This window comes from Lipomyces japonicus (assembly GCF_038497905.1).
Source record: "Lipomyces japonicus strain CBS 7319 unplaced genomic scaffold V1514scaffold_7, whole genome shotgun sequence".
NCBI classification, from domain to species: Eukaryota; Fungi; Ascomycota; class Lipomycetes; order Lipomycetales; family Lipomycetaceae; genus Lipomyces; species Lipomyces japonicus.
Window position 1 is genome coordinate 120,728 of NW_027117819.1, and position 25,086 is coordinate 145,813.

A 25,086-nucleotide genomic window follows, 5' to 3' on the forward strand; every position below is an offset into this window, starting at 1 on the left:
GTTAAACTATAACTATGACTAGACGATGTTAACACGGTTCATTGATTTCGTATACGTAGTGGGAATAGGTATTGTTTAAATGCTGATTTGCCAGACATGCATTCCAGGCAAGAATGAACTTCCGTTGAGAGCACAGCACAACATTTCGAATTTCAATTGCCCAAAAAAAAAAAAAAAAAAATTAACAATTGTATAAAACATCCTATAACTTGTTTTATTTAGCTTGTAAAACTGTCGAGAACGAATGCCGAGGCTTGACTTGAGTATACTTTATCCATAGACGTTAACCCTTTCCTCGGAACCGGTCTTTTCCCGCGTTCCGACCCAGGCAAAAAAAATCCCCTGAAGCAAGCAATTATTATTTACTCATTTATTATACATTGTTACGTTATACACTCAATTACTATTTCAATTCTATCCTTAACACTGTCCTTCTTTTTTTTCTCTCTCTCTCTATCTCTTTTACTAATTTTAATTTTTAAAAGGTTACATCAATCTTTTTTTTTAAAAAAAAAAATGGTCAGATACGTTCCATTCTCAGAACCGTTGGCATCCAGCAAGCCACCGGTGCGGCCGCCACTTACCGCTGACGAGCAAACCAAATATGATGGATTATTAGCTTATGTTAAAGATATTAAGGAAATACCTGTGTCATCTGATTCAAATGAGAAAGTTAAGAAACCATTGGATGATTACGAGCAAGCTTGGATTACCAAGGAATGCTTGCTGCGGTATTTGCGGGCAACCAAATGGAAGTTGGCCGATGCTCAGAAACGAATTGAAGGTACCTTAATATGGCGAAGAGAATACGGCGTGAGAGATTTAAAAGCGGACTACATTTCTCCAGAGGTAAGCACGATCGTTATATTATTGTTGTTAGTATTATTATAAGTGGCTTATGTATATAGAACGAAACCGGCAAGCAAGTCATTCTCGGTTACGACTTCCAAGCCAGGCCATGCCTTTATCTTCATCCATCCCGACAAAACACTGAAAAATCAAACCGTCAAATTCAACAACTCGTGTTTAGCTTGGAACGCGTGATTGATTTCATGCCCAGTGGGCAAGACACGTTGGCACTCTTGATTGATTTTAAATCATCTACGTCATCTAAAAATCCGTCCGTGAATCAAGGCCGGCAGGTGTTGCACATTTTGCAAACTCACTACCCTGAACGACTGGGCAAGGCTTTAGTGATCAACATTCCTTGGTTCGTTTGGACGTTTCTTAAGATCATTCACCCGTTTATCGACCCGCTCACAAGAGAAAAATTGGTTTTCTCTGAACCTATTGACAAGTACGTGCCAGCTGAGCAATTGGATTCCGTGTTTGGTGGCCTATCCGAGTTTAAATACGAGCATGACAAGTATTGGAACGCCATGGTCGAGATGGCGGCCGAGAAGCATGCCCGTTACATGGACAGATGGCGGACATTGGGTGGCGGCGTCGGTCAATCCGAAGCAGTACTGAGAGCGTTAAACGAAGAACAATTTCAAGCTGAGCTCGCAAAGGAGAAATATTTGGAACTTGATGCCGAACAAGCCGCTGGCACTGCTGGTACAGATGCTGGCGGCAGCACCAGCACGAGCTCAAGCGAGTCAGTTAAGCTTCCGGTCGAATTAACCGGTCACGAGGCGACATCTCAATTAGGTGAAAAGGAACCGGCAGTCACGCTTGAAGAGCAACTTGAGAAAGTTACGTTAGAAGGCAAGTCGTCATGAACGTAATCTAGGTACACGCTCTTTCTACATTAAATTTTTGTTTTTGTCGCCCTGTTTGTTACTAAACCCTTTTTTTAATTTACGTTGCCTGATGTGAATGTGGAAAAATGATCGTTTTTTTGTTTGCACAATTTAACAATGCATAAGTTTTTTTCGTTCTTTTTTTTTTCTTTAGTGTTGATATAGAATATCGGTAGATCAATTGACATTGAAATCATTAATATTAATTTTTTTTAGCCTATACATATATATAATCTATTATACAATACGAAAAAAAACCATCCCACCATGATACATGCATTTATTCGCAAATTTTTTTTTAAAACTTTTCTTTTTAATTTAATTATAAAAATTAAAAATAAAAAAAAGAAATTTAATTCGGTTTGGCAACTTTCCGTTGTTCAGTAGTTCCAGAAACTGAACATTTCATGGTTCGCCAATCGACAGGGAACATGGCAGCGTTCGATACCTCACTGGTTGCGTACACGACCCCCAAATCGTTCCGGGCAGTAGATAAATAATAATTTGTGCCGTCACCAAGCGAGATAACTTGAGCACGAACGACATCACCCGGTCGAAAGCAATTCGAAATCTTGACCTTGTCTTTCTCGGTCTCAGTTACGTCTTGGGACCTACATTTTTTTGTAAACATGTGACACGCCTTCTTGAATCAAAAACAACCAACTCACCTGATGATGCCACCAAACTCGTCCGACAGATTACTATCACCGACGGCCAAGATGGCCACGTTAGCCTGTCGCGGGTTGATCCTTAATACCCTGGCCAGTACGACATCATGTACTGACGGCAGAGCACTTCCGGCATCGGCTGTGCTTGCCGGTCGCACTACCGAGATCTTTTGCCTGCGATCTATTACTGTCGCTGCCGCCGCCGCCGCGTTGGTGCCAGTGATACTGGTAGTACTGGTAGTACTGGTATTTGTGGTCGACGTATTGCCGCCTGCGGTCGTGACTTGTACCGTGCCTAGCAACGATGCCACGATGGCACCGCCGGTCATGGCCAGATCATCCACGTACGTACCCGGACCGGCAGCATATTCACGTGCAGAACCTAACGGCTGACCTGGGATTGCATATTGTGGTATACTTGACTGTGACATTTGATAAGAAGTGTGTTGTTGAAAATCTTTAATTTTTCTTAATTGAAATTTTATTTTTATTTTTATTTTTTTTCGACATTACATATTCCCCTACCCCTTTTTCAAATCGTACCAAAGGTGTGAATCACATGTGGATGAACTAGTTTTAATGAACATGATTCCTTAAATTAAATTTCTTTGAGATCAAAGACAACAATTTTTTTTTTTAAATTCAACGTGTGGCGAATGCAAGATTGAATTTGGCCAAGCTAAGAATTGTTAGTGAATTTTTTAATCCTTCATGTTTTTTTAATTTAGCCCTTCATGGACCAAAAAAAAAAAAAAAAAATTAAAAATAAAAAGACAAGCCAGAAGGAATCACATTTTAAAATTGAATGACTGATTTTGCAACGACAATGAACTATATAATTTTATTAATGCAGGCCATTAGTGATTCAATCACCCGGTTTCTGGTCCAGCAAAAGCTCACGGTCGAACGACATCAACGAGAACAACAACAGCAGCAACGCCAACAACCGGGTTCACTGTCATGGCGATTAATAATATTTAATTTAAACATTTGCTTAGCCGCATACAAAGCATGGAAAAAAATTCTTAACCTGATTTTAGGCGTGAGCACATTGGACAGGTTATGCCGGATCGGATTCCTGGAAGATGTGCGGTCTCGCAAAAACGACTGCGCGACGGAATTGGCTTTTCGGCGGTCAATGACTCGCAGGGCCGTTTGGTTGATTGACTGCGAACTAATCCTGTCTACTGAATTGGCGGGCCAGGTCGGCAGCATGCGTCACTACGGCATCACGGCAGCCAACAGCAACGAGAAAAATGGTCCCAACAATGAGCGCATGCAAGAAGCGCAAAAGATTGCAAAATCGATCTGCGTTTGCAAGCGGATTACGATTTCGGGTGGCGTTAATTTTGCGTACAGTTTTTTAACCCGAGCGGTGGAGCAAATCATGCTGATGGACAAGGTCTTTGCAGACGTGGCAGCAGAGTGCCGCACGGCCGTGCCTCTGATGACCACAGCGGCAACGGATACGGTTACAAACCACAGCAACGGTTTGACTGATGAAATTCTTGTCGAGATTTGGAACAGCATGCACGAGCATGCCGCCTGGCGGGCTGCCACGATGGCGCACGGAAAGAAGGACTCGCGCGGCCGTGGCGGCCGAAATTGGATCACGCTTGGATTCCAAGGTCTTGATCCAGCATCTGATTTCCGCGGTACAGGCATGTTTGGCCTGAACGTGCTGCACGCGTTCGCAGCCTGGCACGCCAGCCGGGCCGTGACTGTCGTGCTTGAGTCCGGATCCGCCGCTGCAGACGACGATGCTGACGCAGTGCTCAGGCCTTGGTACGCAGCTGCGCTGGCGGTCATTCACGTGGCGTCGTTTGTGGCTCGCGCATGTTCGGAAGGACAGTTGCGGTTGTGGATGCTGAGCTGCATGACGCCGACGACGGCCGCGAAAGATGAAGACAAAGAGGAGGCACAATTGTGGACGCTGTTGTTGTCCTTGTCGTGCTTTTTAATGTCTGAATTTCATGCGTACTGGATGCACGCCGTGCGGCAAGGCATGGTGAAGTCCGTGATGGATTTTGAACAATGCTTTACCCGTTTTTGCAAACAAATGATATGCCGATTGCAACAACGGCCGCTTGCATGGAACCGGTCATTGATCACGATATCCGGCATGACGTCCTTGAAGTTGCACGGCAGTTCAGGTGAATACGTGATTTCAAACGTGCCGCAAGACTTGCAAGGTTTTGCAAACTATTTTCAAGTTTTTGACGACATCACCGGTCGGGACCATCAAGACAGGAAACAAGACAAGCAGGATTAAATGAAAAAAAATCATAATGTTAAACGCTTAATGATTTAAATTTTTGGTTTTCTTTTTGATTTCCATTTTTGAGCTCCGTGAAGTTTTTTTACAAAATTTATAAAAAATAAACCTTTTAAACAATAACTTGCATTGGTTAGCAAGGAATTCATTATAACAACGTAACAAAACAAAGGCGTCGCCAATATTTTTTTTTTGCGCTTAGGTTAATTATCTGGAATCGCAATCAAAGATAGCACTGGCGAACCAAGTTTATATATTTTGAAACCAACCCGACCCAAATTTTTTTTTTTTCTCATCAATTAATAGTCTTTAAAAAGTTTTACGTAGAACCGGTATTATAGTATGAATCAAGCGCGACGACAGACATTTAGATATAAGCAACCCAACTTTGCTTACTTGGCCTGTGCACAAAATCAACGAGCGGCGACAACCGCATTGCATTCCTCGAAAAAAAAAAAAAAAAGGGCGCACAACGCGTCGAAACAGCGACAAAACAACAATACAAAAAAAAATAAAAATAAAATAAAATAAAATAAAAGGCTGGGTCAATTGAGTTGGAAACGATGCATTTTTTTGGTAAATATTCAACTCGTATTGTTCGGTCAGCCAATGGAGTCATTATGGCTGCAACCCGATTACCGTCCCAGCAGATGCAATACCGTGCCATGTTGGTGAATAACGGTGGCTTGCGCCGGCTGGCTTCTTCTTCTTCTTCTTCTTCATCATCATCGGGTAACAACGGCGGCAAGGACCCGTCACGTCAACCACCGAATCTTAAGGGCATTGCTGCCATTGTCGTTGCAGGCTCGGTTATTTTTTATTCAATTACTCGGTACTTAAAGTCCGGTAAGTGTTTGTAATTTCATATTACCACCACTGCCCACCACAATTGACAACTTTAATTGGGTTTTCGATTATTGCAATTGTTTGCTAATAATGACAATTTAGAAAAAGAACGACGACGAGAGATGAAGCTTGACGTTACGCCGCCGCCAGTTAGCCAACGCCGGCCTGACGCCGACGAGGTCAACAATGTGACCACCACCATCGCTGCCGCCGCGGACATTGTCACGTCACCACAACCTGCATTCACCAAGGACCAGGTTTCGGTTATTTTCGTACTGGGTGGGCCAGGTGTTGGCAAGGGCACGCAATGCGCCAACCTGGTTCGCGATTATGGCTTCACGCATTTATCAGCAGGTGACCTGCTGCGAGCCGAGCAACAACGACCTGGTTCCAAATATGGTGAATTAATTTCTAGTTACATTCAAGAGGGCAAGATCGTGCCACAAGAGATTACGATTGCGTTATTGCAAGCTGCTATGCAGGAACAAATTTCGCAAGCTGCTGGCAATCAAAAAAACAACAAGGCCAGGTTTTTAATCGATGGTTTCCCGCGCAAGATGGACCAGGCGGTAAAATTTGAGCAAGACGTGGCAGAATCAGAATTTACGTTATATTTTGATTGTTCAGAACAGGTAATGTTACAACGATTACTTAAGCGAGGTGAAACCAGCGGCCGATCGGATGACAACATTGAAAGCATTCGCAAACGGTTTACCACATTCGTACAAACTTCAATTCCGGTCGTGGAATATTTTCGCAAGCAGGACAAGGTTATTGAAGTCCCATGTGACAAGTCGAAGGATGAAGTTTATGATCTTCTCAAGCACAAGATTGGTGACCGCTTCAACTTGTAACATGCTTTAGTTGAATTATTGTATTTGTCACCTCTTTTTTTTTTTTTTTAAATTGTTTTCACCATATAAACTTCATAAACTTTTGAATAATTATTACATATAAATAATTTTTTATTACTTTCGCGATTACTATACTATACATTCAATATAGAAATAGATAAAAAACAAGACGATAGAATCCCGAAACTGTTGAAGCTTTCCCTGCTTCATAGAAACCGTTGAAGTTTTCATTACAATGCATATGTGACCCCATCCTCTTGAACTCCTATTTAAAAAAAGACTTTTTCACAATTAAAAAAAAAAAAAAGACAAACAATTAATAAACAAAAAAAAGAACGGAAAAAAAAACATAAATTACAGGGCATTAAATTAGATCAAAAAGTTGAAGATTTTCTCTAAATTTAAGCGCTGTACTTGGCACGGAACTCCTTAGCGGCTTCAACCATGTTGGTGAGCGACGCGCGGGTCTCGGTCCAACCACGGGTCTTGAGACCGCAGTCAGGGTTGATCCACAACTTCTCAGCGGGGTAAACCTTAAGAATCTCGGCAATTCTGGCCACGAACTCCTCCTTAGCTGGCACACGAGGCGAGTGAATGTCAAACAATCCGAGACCAATGTGGTTGGGGTAGTTCTTGAATTCCTCAATGTACTTGGGGTCATCCTTCTTAGAGAACTCGATCGACACAACGTCAGCGTCAAGGGCCTTGATGTGGTTGGGGTCAAGGTCGGAGTAGCAGAAATGGGAATGAATTTGGGTCTTGTCCTCAACACCGGAAGTGGCCAAACGGAAGGACTCAACGGCCCACTTCACGTAGTCGTCACGCTCAGCGCCAGCACGGAGGGGCAGACCTTCACGGATGGCAGGCTCATCGACCTGGATGACGTACACGCCACCGGCCTCAAGATCCTGGACTTCATCACGAAGGGCAAGACCAAGCTGAACGGCCTGATCCTTTCCAGAAATGTCGTCTCTGGGGAAAGACCATCTGAGAATGGTGACTGGTCCAGTAAGCATACCCTTCATGGGCTTCTTAGAAACAGACTGGGCGTACTTGGACTCCTTAACAGTCATGGGACCAGGGCGAGAAACGTCACCAACAATGAGGGGAGGGCGAACGTAACGGGAACCATAAGATTGAACCCATCCGTTGGTAGTGAAAACAAAACCATTAAGCTTCTCACCAAAGTATTGAACCATATCATTTCTCTCTGGCTCACCGTGAACGAAAACGTCAAGGCCAACTTCCTCCTGGAACTTGACAACGTCCTCAATCTCCTTCTCGATAAACTTCTCGTATTCCTCAGCTGAGATGTCACCCTTGGTGAATTTGTTGCGAACAACACGAATGTCCTTGGTCTGAGGGAAAGATCCTATGGTGGTGGTGGGGAAAAGAGGAATGTCAAGATGCTCCTTCTGGGCAGCAAGACGAGCATCGAATGGAGACTTTCTCGAAAGCAAGTCAACAGTGATCTTGGAAACACGGTCACGGACAGCGGGATCGTTAGTGATGGAAGAAGACTGACGGGCAGCAATACTCTTGGCGTTGGCCTCAAGCTCAGCCTTGACGGAATCCGCACCTTCGGTGACGGCCTTGGCAATGACGACAACTTCGTTAAGCTTCTGGGTAGCAAAAGCGAACCAGTCCTTAATCTCATCAGGGATCTTCTTCTCTGAGTTAAGAGTGACCGGGGTGTGAAGCAAGGAAGACGAAGTGGCAACGATAACACGCTGGGCACCGACCTTGGCAACAGCATTCTGAACAAACTCAACAGCCTTGGCGAAATCGGTCTTCCAGATGTTACGGCCATTGACAATACCAACGGAAAGAATCTGGTCAGCAGAGAGGGCATCAACAATGGCATCGAGCTGCTCAGGAACACGGACAAAGTCGGCGTGAACACCTGCAACTGGGAGGCCCTTGATGGAGGCAATGTTAGGCCTGACATCACCAAAGTAAGTGGTCAAAAAGAGCTTAGGAGCGGTCTCCTTAACAAGGTATTCGTAGGCGGTCTTGTAAGCAGCCTGGACGTTTTCGGGCAGATCAAGCACAAGGACGGGCTCATCAATCTGAACAGAGTCAGCACCGGCCTCCTTAAGCTTGGCAAGAATCTCAGCGTAGACAGGCAAAAGCTTTTCAAGAAGAGTGATGGGCTCAAGTTCAAGGTTGTCCTTGTCGGGCTTACCGAGAAAAAGGTAAGACACCGGTCCGACGAGAACTGGGCGGGTGTGGATTCCGAGGGCCTTGGCCTCAAGGAACTCATCAACAGGCTTGTTGGAGTTGAGCTTGAACTCAACATTCTTGGAGAAAGTAGGTCTCACGTAATGATAGTTCGAATCGAACCACTTAACCATCTCAAGGGCAGTGACATCGACAGCCGGAGTCGACTCCGTAGCCGGTCTCTGAAGACCACGACCCATGGCGAAAACAGTGTCAATGGCAGGAAGGTTGTACTTGCTGTAACGGTCAGGAATGACATTGAACAAAAGCGAGTGGTCAAGAACTTGATCGTAAAAAGAGAAGTCGTTGGATGGGATAATGTCAACACCAGCATCCTTCTGGAGCTTCCAGTTCTTTTCTCTGAGCTCCTTGCCAACCTTGAGGAGTTCCTCGACAGTAGTTTTGCCGGACCAGTAAGCCTCGGTGACCTTCTTCAGCTCACGCTGAGCACCTAATTAAACTGTTAGAAATCGAAAGCAAACTAACTGAATAACTTTTAAGACCAAAAAATTTTTTATTTTTATTTTTTTTTTGTTTGCAAGGCAATTAATTAATTGAAAACTTACCAATACGGGGGAAACCAAGAACAGCAGACTGAACCATTGTACTACTATATAAAAATCCGAAATGGAAAAGACGGACGGGATGATGATAATATTATGGAGGGGGAAAGAAAGGATGAGAAGGGGAAAAAAAGCAAGAGAAAAAAAAAACCACGAGGGCAGGGTTCGTCTCTTTATGTGTTTGTTTAGTGAGCGCAAATTTTCTATTCGCTTCTCAGACAACACGTGCAAATAAGCTAAACCGTGTTGGGCAATTGTGTGAAATTAGACTAGTGCTCATTGCGCCATGCCGCCCGTCGTGGGCTCGGCAGCAAATGATATATAGTTTAGTTCATGAATTTTCTATGAATTAAACAAAATAGAAAAATTAAGGTCGCTTGTTTTGTTCTGTTCTTACTGGCTGCCTACAAATTGGAGAAACGGGTGTTGATTGTTGCTGAGATTGAAGTTGTTGGTGGGAAAACCCTAAACTTGGATATTTGGCCTCGTATTCGGACTCGCTCAAAGAAACATGCGCTTTGCTCTGTAATTATTTAAATATAAGTTAAACCAAATTTCATTTTGATAACGCCAAACCGTTTATCGCCAGTTTTAAGACCCCTCCTTCACCCAAACCCAATTAATGTACAAATGAATACAAGCACAAAATAGAAAAGCAGCCCTGATTTTTTTTACAAGACAATTCCTCTGTCAACAACTCCCATAATTTTTTGTCCATTGACGTCGACAATGGCACGCTGATTGGCACTCACAAACTCGCCCTTGGAACCCAAAAACCGGATTTCGAGTTCCGCGTTACCAGATGGCGTGTTCATGCATTTCACCACCACGCCAGAACGCTTAAAGCCGGTATAGACTGTGGCAAAATCTCCGGGTTGGCATTTCACGTCCATGCTTAATGAATATGGTGTTGTTTTCATGACCAGGCCTGATGACGCAATGGCCACGTCGCTCAAGCACGACACGACAGACATGTGCCTTCGCACTCTTGGTGGCGCGGCAGTAACAGAACCAGTGAACCCCGTGCCTTGACCGACAACTTCAATTGCAATCGAACCAATATCACCTGCGCGCAGTTCCAGTGCCGGGATTCTTAGCTTTTGTATGCTGCGGATGATTATTTTGGTATACCCGCCCTTGTTGTTTGGTTCCGAATCAGACATTGACGACGATTTAGTCAATCCCGTAGCGAGATAATAGGTCCTGCCAAGTCGCACCGCACCAGACCGAACAACGCCGGAAAGAATTCTTCCAGAGTCAAACACGGACGTGACAAAAAAATTCAACGGCGTTGTTGTAAGTTGAGCCAGATATGCATCATTGCCATTACACAAGCACGAGCTGTTATGAAGCAGCAAGTGGTCATCGTTAGACGACGTGGTGGTTGATTCCGCAGTTTCTTCTGCATCGGCGGCCAAGCCGTCATCTTGTTCGATAACGTCAGGCACCTCAACGGAAGATAAGAATTCATGCAAATAGTCAATGCCCAAACCAGACATTGATGATACAAGAAATACGGGCACGCAATCTTGACATTGCGCGCAATCGACTGCCATGGCCGACGAGTTCACCACCTTGCCAAATAACTGGGGCTCTTCAGTCGTATCAGCCATGACATGTTTTTTAAATTTGGAAATGCGAAGCAAAATCGACCGCAGTAATACCTTGAGTTGATCGGTTGCCGTGACTGAATCCGCCTTGGTGAGAAGGATTGCTACCCTAGGTGACGCGCGCATGGCCAAGTCCAAGTACTCAGCCCATCGAGCAATACTGGTGGAGGTCACGCAGATCGTAACTACTGTCACATCTGGACAATACAGGGCCATGCTTTTGCATACCAGTCCTAGCTTCTGTGGCGCACCCGGAGTGTCGAACGACATGACCACGCGCGATGAAGCGGCCACGATCTCTTCGTGCGTAAACTTGTTTGCATAATTTGCTAACGCCCTTGCACCTGAGCCATGATGAAGCCCGCTTGGAAAAATGCTGTTAGTAGTATTGGTGGTCGTGGCGCTTGAAGTTGTGTAGCCAAACGTGTCAATCCCGAGACTTGAAGTCCTGCCCGATGCTAGTTCGTGCCTGTGCTTGAGTACCCTTGTTCTGGCCTTGCCTCTGCCGTTGTCCCGCACGTCATAACAAATGCTGCCTAAAAGTGAAGACTTTCCCGAATTTCCTGGCCCGATCAAAAACATCTTGACCACGTCCTTTTCGATAGGCTGTTTGAAAATATGCACTTCAATCACTTTCCTGGACACGGCAGCTGCTGCAGCTGCCGCTGCAGCTGCGGCGGCATGATCAATCACGAGTTCTGAATTATCGACATTTATGACCCGGACAACTTTAAACCAGGCGTCCACGGCCCGGCACATGTTTTCGAGCGTGGCCAGCGAACCGTAGGCTTCGTGCTCGACCAGGCCGACCAGCCTGCCGTCGTCGGACACACCGATTTCGTAGATGGCTTGGCCCTGGCCCTGAGCGAGCCGCCATTGCAACTGTGTGGTGAGCTGTGCCAGCCGGTCTGCGCGCGGCGAGACCATGTGTAGCTTGTATTCAATCGCCCCGTGGCTGTCGATCTCCGGCTCGATGGATGATGCGTACCCGAAGTTGTCGTCATCGCCACCAAAGGGCGACAGCAAACTAGATGGCGTATCCTTATACGTGAATATCTCCATGTTGAGCAACAAGTGTCATGAAGAGGAGAGTGATGATGGATGAGTGCGAAAGTACCGTACGCGTACGTAGTGGTAAATAGAATAGAATAATTAGGGGAACGCGGATTAAAATGTGAGTAATTTGCGGGCCGGAATTTCCCCGCAACAAATGGGATGAGCCCCGGCCGGGGTTGCTAGCTGTGACAACGAGACGAATCGTTGTGTCAGAGAAATAAGTGACTACACAAGAGATTCTAAAAGGCAAGTGTGATTTCCAACATGTGGTACATTTCTGGCTACAGGACGGGCATTAAAACAAAAAAAAAGCAACGAAGAATAATGCCTGGGATTCACATCAGGCCGACGAAAATAAATGATCCAACCAGACAGTGAATATTTTGCAAGTTTTTTTTTTTCAGTATTCTGCACTTTTGCCGTTGAAGTTGGGCTGATGCGTGAAGAACGTGCGGTTTTAAATATGACTTTACTTCTTTTGTTTACGACGTCTGGTAATTGCTATGGCGAACCGCCGTCTATTGATATGGTGCCACCAAAGCATGGTATAATTAGATCGCAACATCTACATGTATTTAAAGATTCTGTCTACCCGCTCTCAATGATATGATGTCATTTAAACCAGGTGGTCATGTCAGCTTCAACATAAAGTGGTCTGATAAGTCGACAATGTCAATCATCAAGCTCACTGGGTAAAGAATGCAAGATGAAATCGTCGCTTGATTCAACACACGGATCTAAAATGCCTCTCGTAGCTCCTTGAGGCAGTAAGCCCACATCGGTTTGTCCAACAACATTGCCGGTGCCTAGAAATGAGCGCATTCATGCCTTTGCTGGCTGCTGCATGGCTTGCACCACACCTAGCCCTATATATACTCACCCTGCGAACTAGCAAGCTTGATTCGATTTAAATTTGCGTGAACTACATGAATTATATCGATTCTTGTTAAATTCTGACAAAAAAAAACTAATTTACGTATATCAGCAAGAAAGATTTGCAAATCAAGGATTCACAAATAAATGTCATACCAGCACGACGTAAGTAGGCAATCATTTACATGCATGGCAGACACAACGACTACACCCGTCCGGGCCCATAAAAAAAGCACAAGCAAGAAAATGCTTAACAGTATTCAACAAATTCAAGAAGCTGCTCAAAGATTTCGCCCGTCAGGTCAAGAAACGCGCATGCTTTCAAAACACGAACAGGCGATAGTCAAAACGCAGCTGGTAATGTTAAAGCACGAGCGCAAGCGGCTTGTCACAAAAATTTTGACTGTCAGCTATAAGCAGCAAGCTAAACCAAGAAAAAGACATAGTAGCACGTATATAAAATTGAAAATTATGGCTGAGTTCAATCGCAGGCAAAGGGAAGCAAAACGAGTAGTACATGTGGCAAGTAACAAGGTTCAGCAGAACAAGAAACATGAAAAAAAAAACAAGAACCGAAATCAAACCGATAAAATTGACATGGCAATGTGTTCAAAAAAAAATAAAAAAGAAAACGAAGGGCGGGAGGAACAGGGACAAAAGAACAGAACTGAAGAAACCGAAAAGCAAGCTAAAGTTAAGACAGAATATGAGCAAGCAAGTACTGAGGAAGCTATGGTCATCAAAATTGAGAAAGACGAGCAGCAGCAGGAGCAGCCGAAACAGGAAGGACTACACCCAAAACATCAAATTGTTAGTAGACGATGGGCGCGACAGACGGCACGGCGGAATACATGGCGAGCAAAGAAAAAGAAAGAGTGGAAAGCTAAAAAGAGTGCACTATCAACAAAGCCCAAGCTAGAAGAAACAGAAGATTTCATACCGCTCCCTGTACAATGGTGACAAAAACTGTGATGAACCAGAAGAGGAAGGCGAAGAGGAAGACTAAGACGAAAAACGAACAAGAAGAAGAGGAAGAGGAAGAGTTGTGACGTGACGGCCAATCAGGGACCCCAGGTGGGAGACCCCTGAACATGAAAACTCTAAAAGTGGTGCAAGTCCGGGTTAGCATAAGCTCGGCGCTGCAAAGAGACAAGCGACGGCCAGCGAAAGCCATGGGGGGCGGTGGATGAAGCAATCGTGGGGTTGTCACTGCGCCTCAAAGAAAAGTTGATCAGTGAGTGGCCACTGCATGATATTTAAGTGCTGCACGGTTTGCATGAACAGCTGCGACGGCTTCGGCAATGGCAAAGCCGTCGAGAAGACCACCCACATTATAGTTATACGTACGTATACACGCATATACAAACCCCCCGACTGGAGGCGCCGCACCTGGCTCAATCAAGATTAGTGGCGGTCTGTGCCGTCGTCATGCAAGACCGAATTTTCAAACGACTATATATTACCCATATATATCTCGTACGTATGTATGAAATTGAGTTGCCTGACGACCATGCTGTAAAACATGGAGCAATGATTGTGAGCTAGTTGATAGATACTACATTTGTGAAGAATGGAAAATGGTCAGTGGAAGGACTTTAGCATTGAGAAGTCCAAGGGCGGTTGTCAGGGTGGAAGAAATATGGTTGTGCGTATCTAAACATTACATTATACGGTAACAAGTCACCACCGTGATCGGCAGCAACCACCAGCCATCACGGGCTGCTTTTGGTCTCGAGTGATTGAATGATTCAACGTCCTGCTATTTTATTTATTGTAGTCTTTGCCTGTTTTATTTTTTTTTGTCATTCGTTCGTTTTGCCAGGTTGGCGCCAAGTACAACACTGTAAGCAAGTTACTTCGCGTAAGTCTGTGCCTTTTTGTTTGTGCCTTGCCTGTTTTCAACCCCTCGTTTCATGCATGATATGATGATGATCGGTCAAATTTTCACCGCATGACCTTCCCACCATTCTTTTTTTGTTGCTGTTACTGCAGAATTTTTTTGCAATTTATTTTGTTTTCTATTTTACTTATTTTTTTTCTTTCTTTTTCTTTTTTGTTTTTTTCTATTTCCTTTTTTGCTTGTCATTCGCTTGCGCGGTATCCGCTGACGCCGGTTCCTGGATTATTTTTAGCCTTGATCCCAGAAAAATTCGCAACCACGAACCCCCTTCGTTGATCCCACCACCTTTTGCATAATAATTCTTTTCCGTTCCGTTTCTAATCAATCATCTTTCGTTCACCTTTCACTTTTTTTTTTTTTTCTTCTTTCTTTCTTTTTATTCGTTTGTTTTGTTTTTGGTCCATCCGTTCTCTCGCTTACACATTTCTTGTTACTTGGTTTGTTATCATCGTCGCGCGTGTATGCCCCAGCATTGTGTTACTAACGACGCGTGCTCAACTTATAGGTCTTGATTTTTTTTTTGATTTTCATTCAATGGCAGCGGTTCATCACACAGCTTCCTGGCCATCATTGCCATCATTTCCTCAGAACCAGGGCCCAGATTACTTCATGTACGCTCGGCCTCAGCATCAACACCCGCACCAGCCTGTGCGCCATGTTCCTCACTCGCCCTCGGTTACTTTCTTTGGACAGGCTTCTCCGTCATCTTCTTCAAGCTCTTCTCCCGGCCATCAACAGGCCAGCCCGCCGGATCGCTACCGTCGTGGTCACAGGCGATCGGATGCTTCTATTTCCAGCATCAGATCAGTCAGTGCGCCTTGTATTTCGATCACTCCGCAACAGCAACAGCAGCCTCAACCTCAGGTTAACGCGGTCCATCGATCGTGGTCGTCCTCTTCGCTTCCTGCTGTTGAATCTTCACCCAAGTACCCTCTCCATTCGCCTTGCTCTCCTGAACAATACTTCTATCGCCAACGTCAACGACAGCTTCAGCAACAGCAGACTTACCAACTTTCTGCACCACCTCCCCAGCCAATTCTGCGCCATCCTCAATGGCAGCAGCAACCCCAGCAGCACCCACCACCACTACGTCACGGTCGCCAACTCTCAGTCGATTCAGTAGCTTCATCTGCAAGTCGCTCTTCCTCAGGCAGCAGTAGCAGCAATAATATTGCCGTTGAACACAGAAAATCCTTCACCGTTGAACGCGTACTCCCTGCTCAATCAAATCGCACAAGCAAATCATTTGGCAGGTTCAGAAAGGCCCTGTCGTTTATTAGCAGTGACAAATCGTTTAATGATTCATCAAAAATCGAATCCGAAGTAATTGAATATCATTTTGGGAACACGTCAATTTATGACATCAAGTCCATGCGCAAGCAAGTTGACAGTAATAATGACGATAATGATGATGACACTGCGTCAATCAATTCAACCGCGTCTTCTGTTTCCAAGGCGTGGCACAAGCTAGGATTTAGACGAAGCAAGTCATTTTCGAGCAATTCGGACGAGTCGGTGTTACGAGAAGAAGTTACTACTGACGTTGCTGACGTTGCTGACGTTGCTGCTGTTGCTACTAAAGATCCTGCCGTTGCTGTGGTCCGCGAAGTCGCTGTTGGTTCACAAAACTCAGCAAGAACTCATGCGGTCGCGCGCAAGGGCATTCTCAAGAAGGCGTCAAGCAATAGCAGCAATGGCGTGCCAATTACGATTATGCCCGTGCCAGAACTGCTGAGTGAATCATTAGTTATCTCGTCCGCGTCTTCGTCTACATCTTCCATATCGAGTGGCCTGACTACGCCCTCGCAACAGTCACAAGCTGCTGCTGGTGTTTCGTTTTCGCCTCACATCAAGGTTTACAACACATGGAACCCTCAAGATTATGATCGCAAATTGCAGGATCCGGTTCCGTATGCGTCTTTTTCACCATGGATGATTGAACAAATTAAGGATGAAATTAACATGTTCAAAAAGATGGAGATGGAAATTCATGAATCTTCTCGTTCCAATACTTGTTTTTACTAAACCAATCTTTTTTTTTTTTTTTTTTTTTGCATTTATTCATTTGGAGGTTTATTTTTTTTTAACAAAGGAACCTTGTCGTATATATTCCAGTCACGTTGAATGTTTATTGTTCAACACGTTGGATGCATTGGGGAAGTGTTGGGCGTGCAGTTGTTTTTTTTTTCTTAATTTTTTCCTAATTTTTTTTGCCTTTTTTGCTTGCATAATGGTTGTTCACTTTTTCAATTTTTAATTAATGATCTTAATAAGTTTGCATGTTTGTTGCGTCTATGGTTTTTGTGTTTGTTAGGTTTTTTCTTTTTCTTTTTTATAAAACATTTTTTATATTGTTTTATATTTTGAGTATTGAACTATTGAATTATAAGTTAAATACTGCGGGACGAAGGAGGTTCAAATGAGATTGAAGTTATTATTTTTATTTGCTAAGTTAAAAAAATATACGCTGTTCATTACATATCATACAAGTTAAACTGCCCATAATAAGAACAAAAAATTTATACAATTTATTCGTCATCATCGTCATCATTATCATTCTCAGTATCGTCATTATAATAATTATCATTACCATATTGCAACTGTTGCTTTTTATACACTGCATTGCCTGTGGTGGTGTTATGGCGAGTTAGTTTGATTGAATTCAACCACAACACGTCCAGGTCGCATTCTCGTTTCAACACGCGCGCCTGCCTGCCAGTCACGTCATACACGCCTGATCCATAAAAAACTGACGGCGTATATGTTAATCTTAACCGGTTGAGCTGGCACAATCGTTTAAGCCGGGAAACCACGTGCGCGAACGGAACCACGGTTCGGCAAATGTCCAAGGTCAGGTCAGTCATGGCAAACACGTTGCTCACGGTCGGACTTGCCAGTGCGGCCAATTGATCCCCCGTCCAGCTTGCCCGGTAAAGCAAACCGGTTTCGTTTATTAATCCGGCTCGTGATGGCAATGAAGACCACGATGGTGTTCTGGAGTACACGTGCACGACAAGTTTGCTGATGCCGCCGTGCAAGCCGGCAATAAATGGCACGACCGCGTGCGCAAGCCTGGCGTCGGCATGATCCGGATTTAGACAGGCCAGTTTGATTTTCAAACTGCGCACGCTCGAGACCTGACTTAGTAATCTAGATTGGAAAAACCCGCCGTCATGAATCGGTGCTGCCGGTCGAGTAACATGGTGATGATCAACCAGGCAAAGTTCTAGTGAGTCCATGTCAACTGGTAATATTGAAAACTTTGAATCAGCATGACTGCTGTTCGCATTGTCACCGGTTGTCGTTGTCGTTGTGGTCGCGGAGGTAGCAAGTGCCAATCGGTCTGTGGTCTTGATTGTCAATGATGATAGGCACGACATGTCCACGACCGAGCTGACATGCGCAAAATCAAACCTGGGGAAATTGCACAATGACAAGGTTGATAGTTTAAGCCGCGATGACCGGTCAAGCCCCTGAAACACGGTTTGCAAAAACATGCTGGCATGATGCGTGGATTGCGGCAGCAGGTCATGCTCATCAGCGTCATCACTGCCAGCCAAAACAATCACCAAAGCTGAAAAATCTTTTTCGTTCGGTACGATCTTAATAATCAATTTTTCAAGCGTGGTCTTGCAATCACGAATTATCCGGTTCACGACCCGAGCTTGATCAAGCGATCGCAACCGGCTAATCTCCAACGACACCAAGCCGCATGATCCAGCCAAATTGATTATCGATGATGGCACCGAGCATGATTGAAACCGGGTTATATATGGCAGGCTCAATACGGCCTGGCACACTTGCGCAGGCAATTCGATGCGCGTGGCAAGCCATTCGAATTCGCGCACGTTGCGCAACCGGCGCAAGACCTCTGCCACCGCGTGGCTTTCCATTTCAGACATGAGCACGGCCAGCACGGCATTGGATTGCGAGATGAAAAAAAGATCTTGCCGTGGTGCTGGTGACAACACGCGCAACTTGCGAATCAAGTTGCCGGCCGTGACCGGGTTAACCAGCAATCGCGAAGTTAGCCGGACCAGGTCGGCAGGTGATGGTGACCTAAATGTAGTGGTACGATATAGTTCGGATACTGTCCAGGTATAAAAATCTGAATTTGCCTGAGTCAGTGAACTTAATGCGGGCGGATGCGATATCTTATTCCCCCGTTGACAAAGCCGCAGTCAGTAACTTCATACACTATTAATGTGACAAAAAAAAAAAACCAACTTACCTGAGCACAAATCTTCCAGTACAATTCAACCGGAAGATTTGCCAACGAAGGTGGTGTTATCGAACCAGAAGTTGCCGCACTTTTTAACGGCGTTGACAAGCCAAATTGGAATTGCATGTCAACGTCGGAGTCGGCATCGTCATGATAAGAACAACTGTCTGCCATATAAAAAAACAATAAAACCCCGTAACGTGAACTTGTACAAAAGATTAAAAAAAAAAGTTGTTTCAAAAAATATCTCTTTTCTGCCTGAAGGGGAAGAAACTTGGTGGCGTTGCGAATGACAAATGTCAAAATCCGAACGAACTCAGTGACGTCAATGCGCTTCGTTGAGAAAGAACAAAGCCAATTGCTATAAGTCGACAATAATTGACCGACAAAAAAAAGCTATTCAAGACTTTTCCAAAAAAACAAATTAGCACAAAATGGGTCTTAATATTATATATATATATTAATCTAACATGGTCATATGCAGCTATCGCCATTGCCATCGCCGTTGATGTGTTTTTTTTTCGTTGTTCAGGGGGTGATGCCATCTCCGACAAGGTGCCACCCGGAGAGCATCAACTTTAAATGCTCATCCCTTATAGTAGTTTAACTGCGGTAAAAATAAACATATAACACGTAGTTTTAAAATTAGCAAAACTTAACAATAATTGTATCTCGATAACCTTGTATGTCACTCTATTTATATATATATATATACATTATATATATATTTTTTTTTTCAAATTCTGTCATGAGCTGCTGCGAGCATTGGTTGTAATCAAACGTTAACTTTAAATTTTTTTTCGCTAGTTAGCTAAAAAAAGGTTTGGATTTGAATTTATTTTTGTTGTACAAGTAAAGCAGAAACCTAACCATTCAATTGGATATAACTAACTAACTAACTAACTAACTAAGTAACTTACTTTTTTTGTATGTTACGTAATGTTTATGTAAGTACTTTTAAAATATCAGATATGCAAATATTTAAATTTTTAACGAAAAGGTCTCTTGGCCCAGTTGGTTAAGGCATCGTGCTAATAACGCGAGGATCGGCGGTTCGATCCCGCCAGAGACCAATTCAAGATAACAAATTGTCTTGTACTATCAAGACCTTTTTTTTAGCATTTTTTACCTAATGCAATTTGTTTAATAGTATTACGAAATATTTTTTTTTATAGGAAATCACAACGATTCCCAAACGAAGTCAAAACTAGTGAAAATGAAAAAATTACGAGCCATTGCAGGGATTAAGGGAAAGCAAATAATTTTTAGTGTGTCATTAATTTGTAATCATTAATTTGTAAGTAAGATTGTTTCTTGGCCTTCGACATTATTTCTAGTCTTTGCATATACAATCCAACATCTGCAGTTTGAATTTACTTCATAAAGAAAATTATCGAAGTGAGACAACAAAAAATTTATAGTTGCTCGAACGACAAAGCAATTGGTTGAAATTGAACATGAAGAAATGACACATGCAAAAGCAAACTGCAAAACAGAGACAAAAATATACGAAGAATGAGCGTAAAAATAAACTGCATTATTAACCCATAAAATCTAACATGCGCGTAAATCCGATTTCCGTATAACTCCAATATAACTAAAAACTAAAAAAAATAAAAACACACACACGCACACTTGTCTGAATGATTTTTCAATGCCGTGAACCTAATTATATTGGTTTTTCTAACGAATCTGTGCTTTCCAAATTAAACAAGACATTTCGTTGATAATTTTCCCACATTTGAGATAACAATTCAACATTCATATTTTCCCGATTAACGTCCTATATAAAAAAAAAATTAACAAAAACCATTTTGAAGGTTAATGAGAAAAAACATGAAGAAATAGCATGCGCTTTTTTTTTTCATAGTTCGTACCTGAAGCATGCGATTAAGAACAATAACCGCTTCATTCAATTTTTCCTATAAGTATTAGTATCAGAGTCCTTGAAAGAGATTTATTTGAAAAAAAAAAGTAAACATACGACATTGGTAATGATTCGCGACAAGAGCGCGTTCTGAACTTGCTCGTGAGGATTTTCCATGCTAGAAAAAAAAAAGATAACCACTCTAAAATACCAAAACGTTTAAAACTACCACGTTGCAAAAAGTAGTCACGTTTACTATTAACAATATACTGTATTTCTGTTTATGTTGGATAAAAACAAAAAAAAAAAAACCGGAAAGACGCGCTTCGAATAACGTGACGTTTACTAAGCAGGGGGTTGTACCTGTACTTTAAACGTTCCCAAAAATAAGCCATATTGAGGTACGAAAAAGCGAATACGAGAATCTTAAAATCGGATCAGATAAAAGGGCAAAAAATAGAGAACAATGGCGAAAAAAGGAAACAGGCCAGGCCGCACACAGTGTTTCTTTTCATTTTCTGGCGTGATGATGATATGACACTTGTTTTGATATTATTTTTCGGTTGAGGCTATTCTTGACTACTGTATACATATCTCGATGAGGTGATCACAATATATATGTATGTACTATGTACATTGTACTTGGCTCGCGCCTTCGTATTTTTTTTTTTTTTCGTTTGTTCTTTGCGAGCATGCAAGCGTAATTGTGGTTTATTTTATTAGTGTTTTCATGACATTAAATACATAGTAGTACTGTCACATAATAACTAAAAAATTGAAATCCAAACTTCTAACGTGGATGTATGCAGTTGCTTTCTTTGCTTGAAAAGTGGCTCGTATCGCTCGTTGCGCGCTGGAGCGAATACGAGATAGGTTGCCGAGGGGAGGCATCAGCCGGGTAAATTAAGGCGTATCATACCACTTCAGGGCTTCGGGACGATTTTTACCTCTTTCTTATTATAAGCTCAGCCTGTCTTTTTGGATTGCAACTTCGCCAACACATCCAATTAATTTCAGAGAGAACTCTATATATCTTGTATATATAGTCCATATATACCCTCTTTTAATTCGTATTTTCAACTCAACTTGTAGGGGTTTTCGTTTGCCTTCGACAGTGTTTTGGACTTTTTTGAGAAAATGTAAGTGTGGGACCGCTGTTCAGAACTTCGCGTGGCTAACATGTCTTTTTTTTAAAAAAAAAGGTCATCGAACTTTACTTTAGCTGCTTCGACCTATGTCGAAACGTACAAGAATGTTTCTGAAATTTATGGCCAGCTTAATATTCTTGAACGATTGTGGGCTGCTTGGTACGCGTACATGCAAAACGATGTTCTCGCCACTGGTACGTGCATTATTTACGTGTTTAATTTTTTTTTATTTTGTATTTTCAAGGCTTTTATTTTGTTGCTGACCTGATTAATTTAGGTCTCATGACTTTTGCTCTTCATGAAGTTTTTTACTTTGGCCGCTGCCTTCCCTGGTTTATTATCGACTTTATTCCGTATTTTAGAAGATGGAAGATTCAACCAAACAAGATTCCATCCTTCAAGGAACAATGGCAATGTACTTCCTCGGTGCTTTTGTCACATTTTACGGTAGAACTTCCTCAGATTTGGTTTTTCCACCCCATCTGTGCCTACTTTGGCATGTCACACTCCGTGCCGTTCCCTTCGTTTCTTACCATCGCGTACCAAGTGGCTATCTTTTTTTGCATTGAGGATGCGTGGCATTATTGGAATCATCGGGCGCTGCATTACGGTCCGTTGTACAAGTATATTCACAAGCAGCATCACCTGTACTCGGCACCGTTCGGCTTGGCTGCCGAGTACGCGTCACCTATCGAGGTCATGATTCTTGGACTCGGTACGATTGGCTCGCCAATTATTTGGTGTGCATTAACCAAGAATCTTCATATTTTCACTGTTTACGTGTGGGTCATCTTGCGCTTGTTCCAAGCTGTTGACGCTCATTCAGGTTATGAGTTCCCTTGGTCGCTCCATCATTTCTTGCCTTTCTGGGCTGGCGCGGAACATCATGATGAACATCACAGATATTTCATTGGCAATTACGCTTCATCTTTTAGATGGTGGGATGCTGGTCTTGATACTAATGCTGGACCCAAGGCTAAGGCTGACCGGTTGAAACGACAACAGATTAAGGCCGAGAAGGCAGCCAAGAAATCTAACTAAAAAAAATAGCGAGTGATAGTAAGTTACTGAATAGACGGAGCATTAAAACATTGGAGTGAATTACAGGTCGACCTGTTTCCCGAGACCTATTGCAACAGAATGCATGAAAATGGACAATTAATATAACATCAGGAGTGGGGTTTTATATTTTTTTTTAAACATTAAATTCTTGTTTTTATAAGGCGCTTTGGCGTGCTTCTTGGTTTTTTTTTTAGTTCTTGTACTTAATATAATAGATATACTATAAGAAGTCTGCAATGTAAAAAGTTGACTCACTGTCAGCTAATGATGCTAGCCGCATCACTTAAGTGAATGAAGACAGCATTATGTTTTTCACATGCTGCAAGAGGATTATGATGAGGAGGAATTGAACGAGGATCCAGATACTCCTGATAACGTCCCCCAATGGCCCATAACTCCATGAATGGTGAAAGAATCCAGTCGTAATTTCCAGTTTCTAACAAATGCCCGGCTGGTAATAGCAAGGCCAAGTCAAGCCATTAATGCCGACTTTGATTTCATTGCATTCGTTTTTTCCAAGTATATTATATTGAAAACGGTAATAAAATAAATAACTACGAAATGTTCACCTTGATTTATGTATTTATTAGTTATTGTAGTCAATTTTTTAAAAAATAGATTATCGTAACTCTATGCAACCTCAACCACTTTGGATTCAGTAGCAGTAGCTGTCTCCACTTTCTTCTCTTGAGCAGTAGCAATCTTGGTCTCAGCTTGCGACCTCGCATTCTTTATCACCACAAGCGTGTCCCTCAGGCTCTTTTTCCACACGTCTAATCTCTGTTTGACAAGGTTCCACTCCGACTGACCAAACGTTCGTGCCGCCACTCGGTGGATCAACAGTTTTTGTTCCAATTGTGACATCTTGCCCTCGATAAATCCGGCCCGGATGACGTCGATCACCCAAAATTCGACTTCATCTGCCGGCACGTCAAGCGCGGCAGCAATTGAAGAGTATGATAAAGTTAATGATTGCGACTGGGAAGCCAACGTGGCAAGCGTAAGTAATCTGATCTTGGTGGTCAGGGCATCCTCACTTAAGCCAACCGAGGCAACAAATCCCGGATGGGCGCTCACGAACGCCCGGAAATCTTCTAACGTGCCAGATACGAAAACCTTGAGCAAGGCAACCAAATTAGTCGACGCTGCCAACGACACGGCAGGGAAGGACAACAAGGTGTCGTACTCGACAAAGTTGACGGCCTTGAGTGCCAGCACGATCAATTTGGTGGTGGCCTCGGATGGGATCGCAACCGAGTACTGAGTGGCAAGTCTGTGTGCGTCTTGAAAAAACTTGAGCGCACTCACAGGTTCAACCAATTCAAACTCGTTGGCAATCGTGAGCACAAGCTTGACCTGGTTAGCTTCCGGCGTGCGCCATTCGGTAAACCAAGTCGGTAATTGCTTCAGTTGTGGCAGCAACAGTGAGCTGAAGCCGGTGGCAATCGCAATGTGGAAGACTGCCAAGAAAACTTTCACCCGCAGGTCAGAATCCGGTGGCAAGATGTTGAACAGGTTGGTGAGGACGGTTAGGGATGGCAGCGCACGAGTGGCACTGTCGGCAGCAGCAGCAGCGGTAAGCAGTTCAAACAACCGATCCAAATGAACCGCGAGTCCGGCCGGTGAAAGTGATAGAACATGAATCAGAAAATTATAAGTCGGCTCAAAATCTTTTTTTTAATTTTGTTTTTTAAGTGACGATTAATATCAGAACATGCAAGTAATTATGGTTGTTTAAAACTCACCTTTCTCGTTGGTCTTCTCGAACGCTGCCGCGGCTCCAAGAACGATATTGAGAGCTTGTTCCAACTTTTCAGAATCGACAATAACCTCCGCTTCAGTCTCTTCGTCCGCAATCTCTTCAGTGGCCAAGAGCGGCACGATCTGACTTGTAATTGGGCCAAGTGGTTGGTCGTCGGTTACCACAAATCCGTTCAGCACATCGATGTAAGCCGCCAATTCGCTAACATGCTCAGACGGTGAACCAACAATTGTCAGAAGACCGGTAGAATAAGAACTTGGATCTGCCATTATTGTATTATATATAATGCTGTATTTTTTTTTCTTCCACGATACATGTACCGTCTCTGTCGCAAAGATTTTTGCAATAATTTTTGATCCGGGTAATTAAAAATTATGTAATGGTTTACGTGTGGTGGCACGGGCAGAGAGTTACGCTG

The 25,086-nt window shown here is 43.3% G+C and overlaps 12 protein-coding genes and 1 non-coding gene across 13 annotated transcripts; 7 read left to right on the top strand and 6 right to left on the bottom strand.

Moving 5' to 3' along the window:
* The first annotated feature begins 342 nt into the window (after nucleotides 1–342).
* V1514DRAFT_290093 (CRAL-TRIO domain-containing protein) lies at nucleotides 343–1,962 on the top strand. The gene is made up of 2 exons (XM_066925291.1): nucleotides 343–849; nucleotides 909–1,962. Exons 1-2 carry the CDS (start codon nucleotides 517–519, stop codon nucleotides 1,719–1,721), a joined length of 1,146 nt encoding a protein of 381 aa, XP_066784977.1. The 5' UTR covers nucleotides 343–516; the 3' UTR covers nucleotides 1,722–1,962.
* Nucleotides 1,924–2,941, bottom strand: V1514DRAFT_326398 (uncharacterized protein). The gene is made up of 2 exons (XM_066926792.1): nucleotides 2,411–2,941; nucleotides 1,924–2,353 (listed from the first exon to the last, which is right to left on the bottom strand). The coding sequence occupies exons 1-2, from the start codon at nucleotides 2,839–2,841 to the stop codon at nucleotides 2,095–2,097; spliced, it is 690 nt and encodes a 229-aa protein (XP_066784978.1). The 5' UTR covers nucleotides 2,842–2,941; the 3' UTR covers nucleotides 1,924–2,094.
* On the top strand, nucleotides 2,919–4,954 carry V1514DRAFT_326400 (ELMO/CED-12 family-domain-containing protein). Its single transcript, XM_066926793.1, has one exon. It carries the CDS (start codon nucleotides 3,216–3,218, stop codon nucleotides 4,680–4,682), a length of 1,467 nt encoding a protein of 488 aa, XP_066784979.1. The 5' UTR covers nucleotides 2,919–3,215; the 3' UTR covers nucleotides 4,683–4,954.
* Nucleotides 4,955–5,633: 679 nt separating this feature from the next.
* On the top strand, nucleotides 5,634–6,688 carry V1514DRAFT_326402 (adenylate kinase-domain-containing protein). The gene has a single exon (XM_066926794.1). The coding sequence runs from the start codon at nucleotides 5,654–5,656 to the stop codon at nucleotides 6,383–6,385; it is 732 nt and encodes a 243-aa protein (XP_066784980.1). The 5' UTR covers nucleotides 5,634–5,653; the 3' UTR covers nucleotides 6,386–6,688.
* On the bottom strand, nucleotides 6,468–9,286 carry V1514DRAFT_303205 (cobalamin-independent synthase). The gene is made up of 2 exons (XM_066925589.1): nucleotides 9,172–9,286; nucleotides 6,468–9,056 (listed from the first exon to the last, which is right to left on the bottom strand). Exons 1-2 carry the CDS (start codon nucleotides 9,206–9,208, stop codon nucleotides 6,787–6,789), a joined length of 2,307 nt encoding a protein of 768 aa, XP_066784981.1. The 5' UTR covers nucleotides 9,209–9,286; the 3' UTR covers nucleotides 6,468–6,786.
* Nucleotides 9,287–9,426: 140 nt separating this feature from the next.
* On the bottom strand, nucleotides 9,427–11,939 carry V1514DRAFT_326404 (uncharacterized protein). The gene has a single exon (XM_066926795.1). The coding sequence runs from the start codon at nucleotides 11,838–11,840 to the stop codon at nucleotides 9,840–9,842; it is 2,001 nt and encodes a 666-aa protein (XP_066784982.1). The 5' UTR covers nucleotides 11,841–11,939; the 3' UTR covers nucleotides 9,427–9,839.
* Nucleotides 11,940–12,649: 710 nt separating this feature from the next.
* V1514DRAFT_207215 (uncharacterized protein) lies at nucleotides 12,650–14,162 on the top strand. The gene has a single exon (XM_066924687.1). The coding sequence runs from the start codon at nucleotides 12,855–12,857 to the stop codon at nucleotides 13,665–13,667; it is 813 nt and encodes a 270-aa protein (XP_066784983.1). The 5' UTR covers nucleotides 12,650–12,854; the 3' UTR covers nucleotides 13,668–14,162.
* An 816-nt stretch (nucleotides 14,163–14,978) lies between these two features.
* On the top strand, nucleotides 14,979–17,042 carry V1514DRAFT_207149 (uncharacterized protein). Its single transcript, XM_066924686.1, has 2 exons — nucleotides 14,979–15,044; nucleotides 15,113–17,042. The coding sequence occupies exon 2, from the start codon at nucleotides 15,142–15,144 to the stop codon at nucleotides 16,630–16,632; it is 1,491 nt and encodes a 496-aa protein (XP_066784984.1). The 5' UTR covers nucleotides 14,979–15,044; nucleotides 15,113–15,141; the 3' UTR covers nucleotides 16,633–17,042.
* On the bottom strand, nucleotides 17,028–19,287 carry V1514DRAFT_326411 (uncharacterized protein). The gene is made up of 2 exons (XM_066926796.1): nucleotides 18,839–19,287; nucleotides 17,028–18,761 (listed from the first exon to the last, which is right to left on the bottom strand). Exons 1-2 carry the CDS (start codon nucleotides 19,001–19,003, stop codon nucleotides 17,136–17,138), a joined length of 1,791 nt encoding a protein of 596 aa, XP_066784985.1. The 5' UTR covers nucleotides 19,004–19,287; the 3' UTR covers nucleotides 17,028–17,135.
* A 541-nt stretch (nucleotides 19,288–19,828) lies between these two features.
* Nucleotides 19,829–19,902, top strand: V1514DRAFT_t18. The gene has a single exon. It is a non-coding gene; the product is annotated as a tRNA-Ile (tRNA).
* Nucleotides 19,903–20,088: 186 nt separating this feature from the next.
* Nucleotides 20,089–21,008, bottom strand: V1514DRAFT_326414 (DASH complex subunit Dad4). Its single transcript, XM_066926797.1, has 3 exons — nucleotides 20,814–21,008; nucleotides 20,707–20,751; nucleotides 20,089–20,612 (listed from the first exon to the last, which is right to left on the bottom strand). Exons 1-3 carry the CDS (start codon nucleotides 20,871–20,873, stop codon nucleotides 20,499–20,501), a joined length of 219 nt encoding a protein of 72 aa, XP_066784986.1. The 5' UTR covers nucleotides 20,874–21,008; the 3' UTR covers nucleotides 20,089–20,498.
* A 662-nt stretch (nucleotides 21,009–21,670) lies between these two features.
* V1514DRAFT_326415 (uncharacterized protein) lies at nucleotides 21,671–23,134 on the top strand. Its single transcript, XM_066926798.1, has 3 exons — nucleotides 21,671–21,835; nucleotides 21,899–22,038; nucleotides 22,122–23,134. Coding segments are annotated over exons 1-3 (906 nt in total). The 5' UTR covers nucleotides 21,671–21,833; the 3' UTR covers nucleotides 22,886–23,134.
* A 327-nt stretch (nucleotides 23,135–23,461) lies between these two features.
* On the bottom strand, nucleotides 23,462–24,976 carry V1514DRAFT_326418 (uncharacterized protein). Its single transcript, XM_066926799.1, has 2 exons — nucleotides 24,652–24,976; nucleotides 23,462–24,576 (listed from the first exon to the last, which is right to left on the bottom strand). The coding sequence occupies exons 1-2, from the start codon at nucleotides 24,935–24,937 to the stop codon at nucleotides 23,537–23,539; spliced, it is 1,326 nt and encodes a 441-aa protein (XP_066784988.1). The 5' UTR covers nucleotides 24,938–24,976; the 3' UTR covers nucleotides 23,462–23,536.
* Nucleotides 24,977–25,086: the final 110 nt, after the last annotated feature.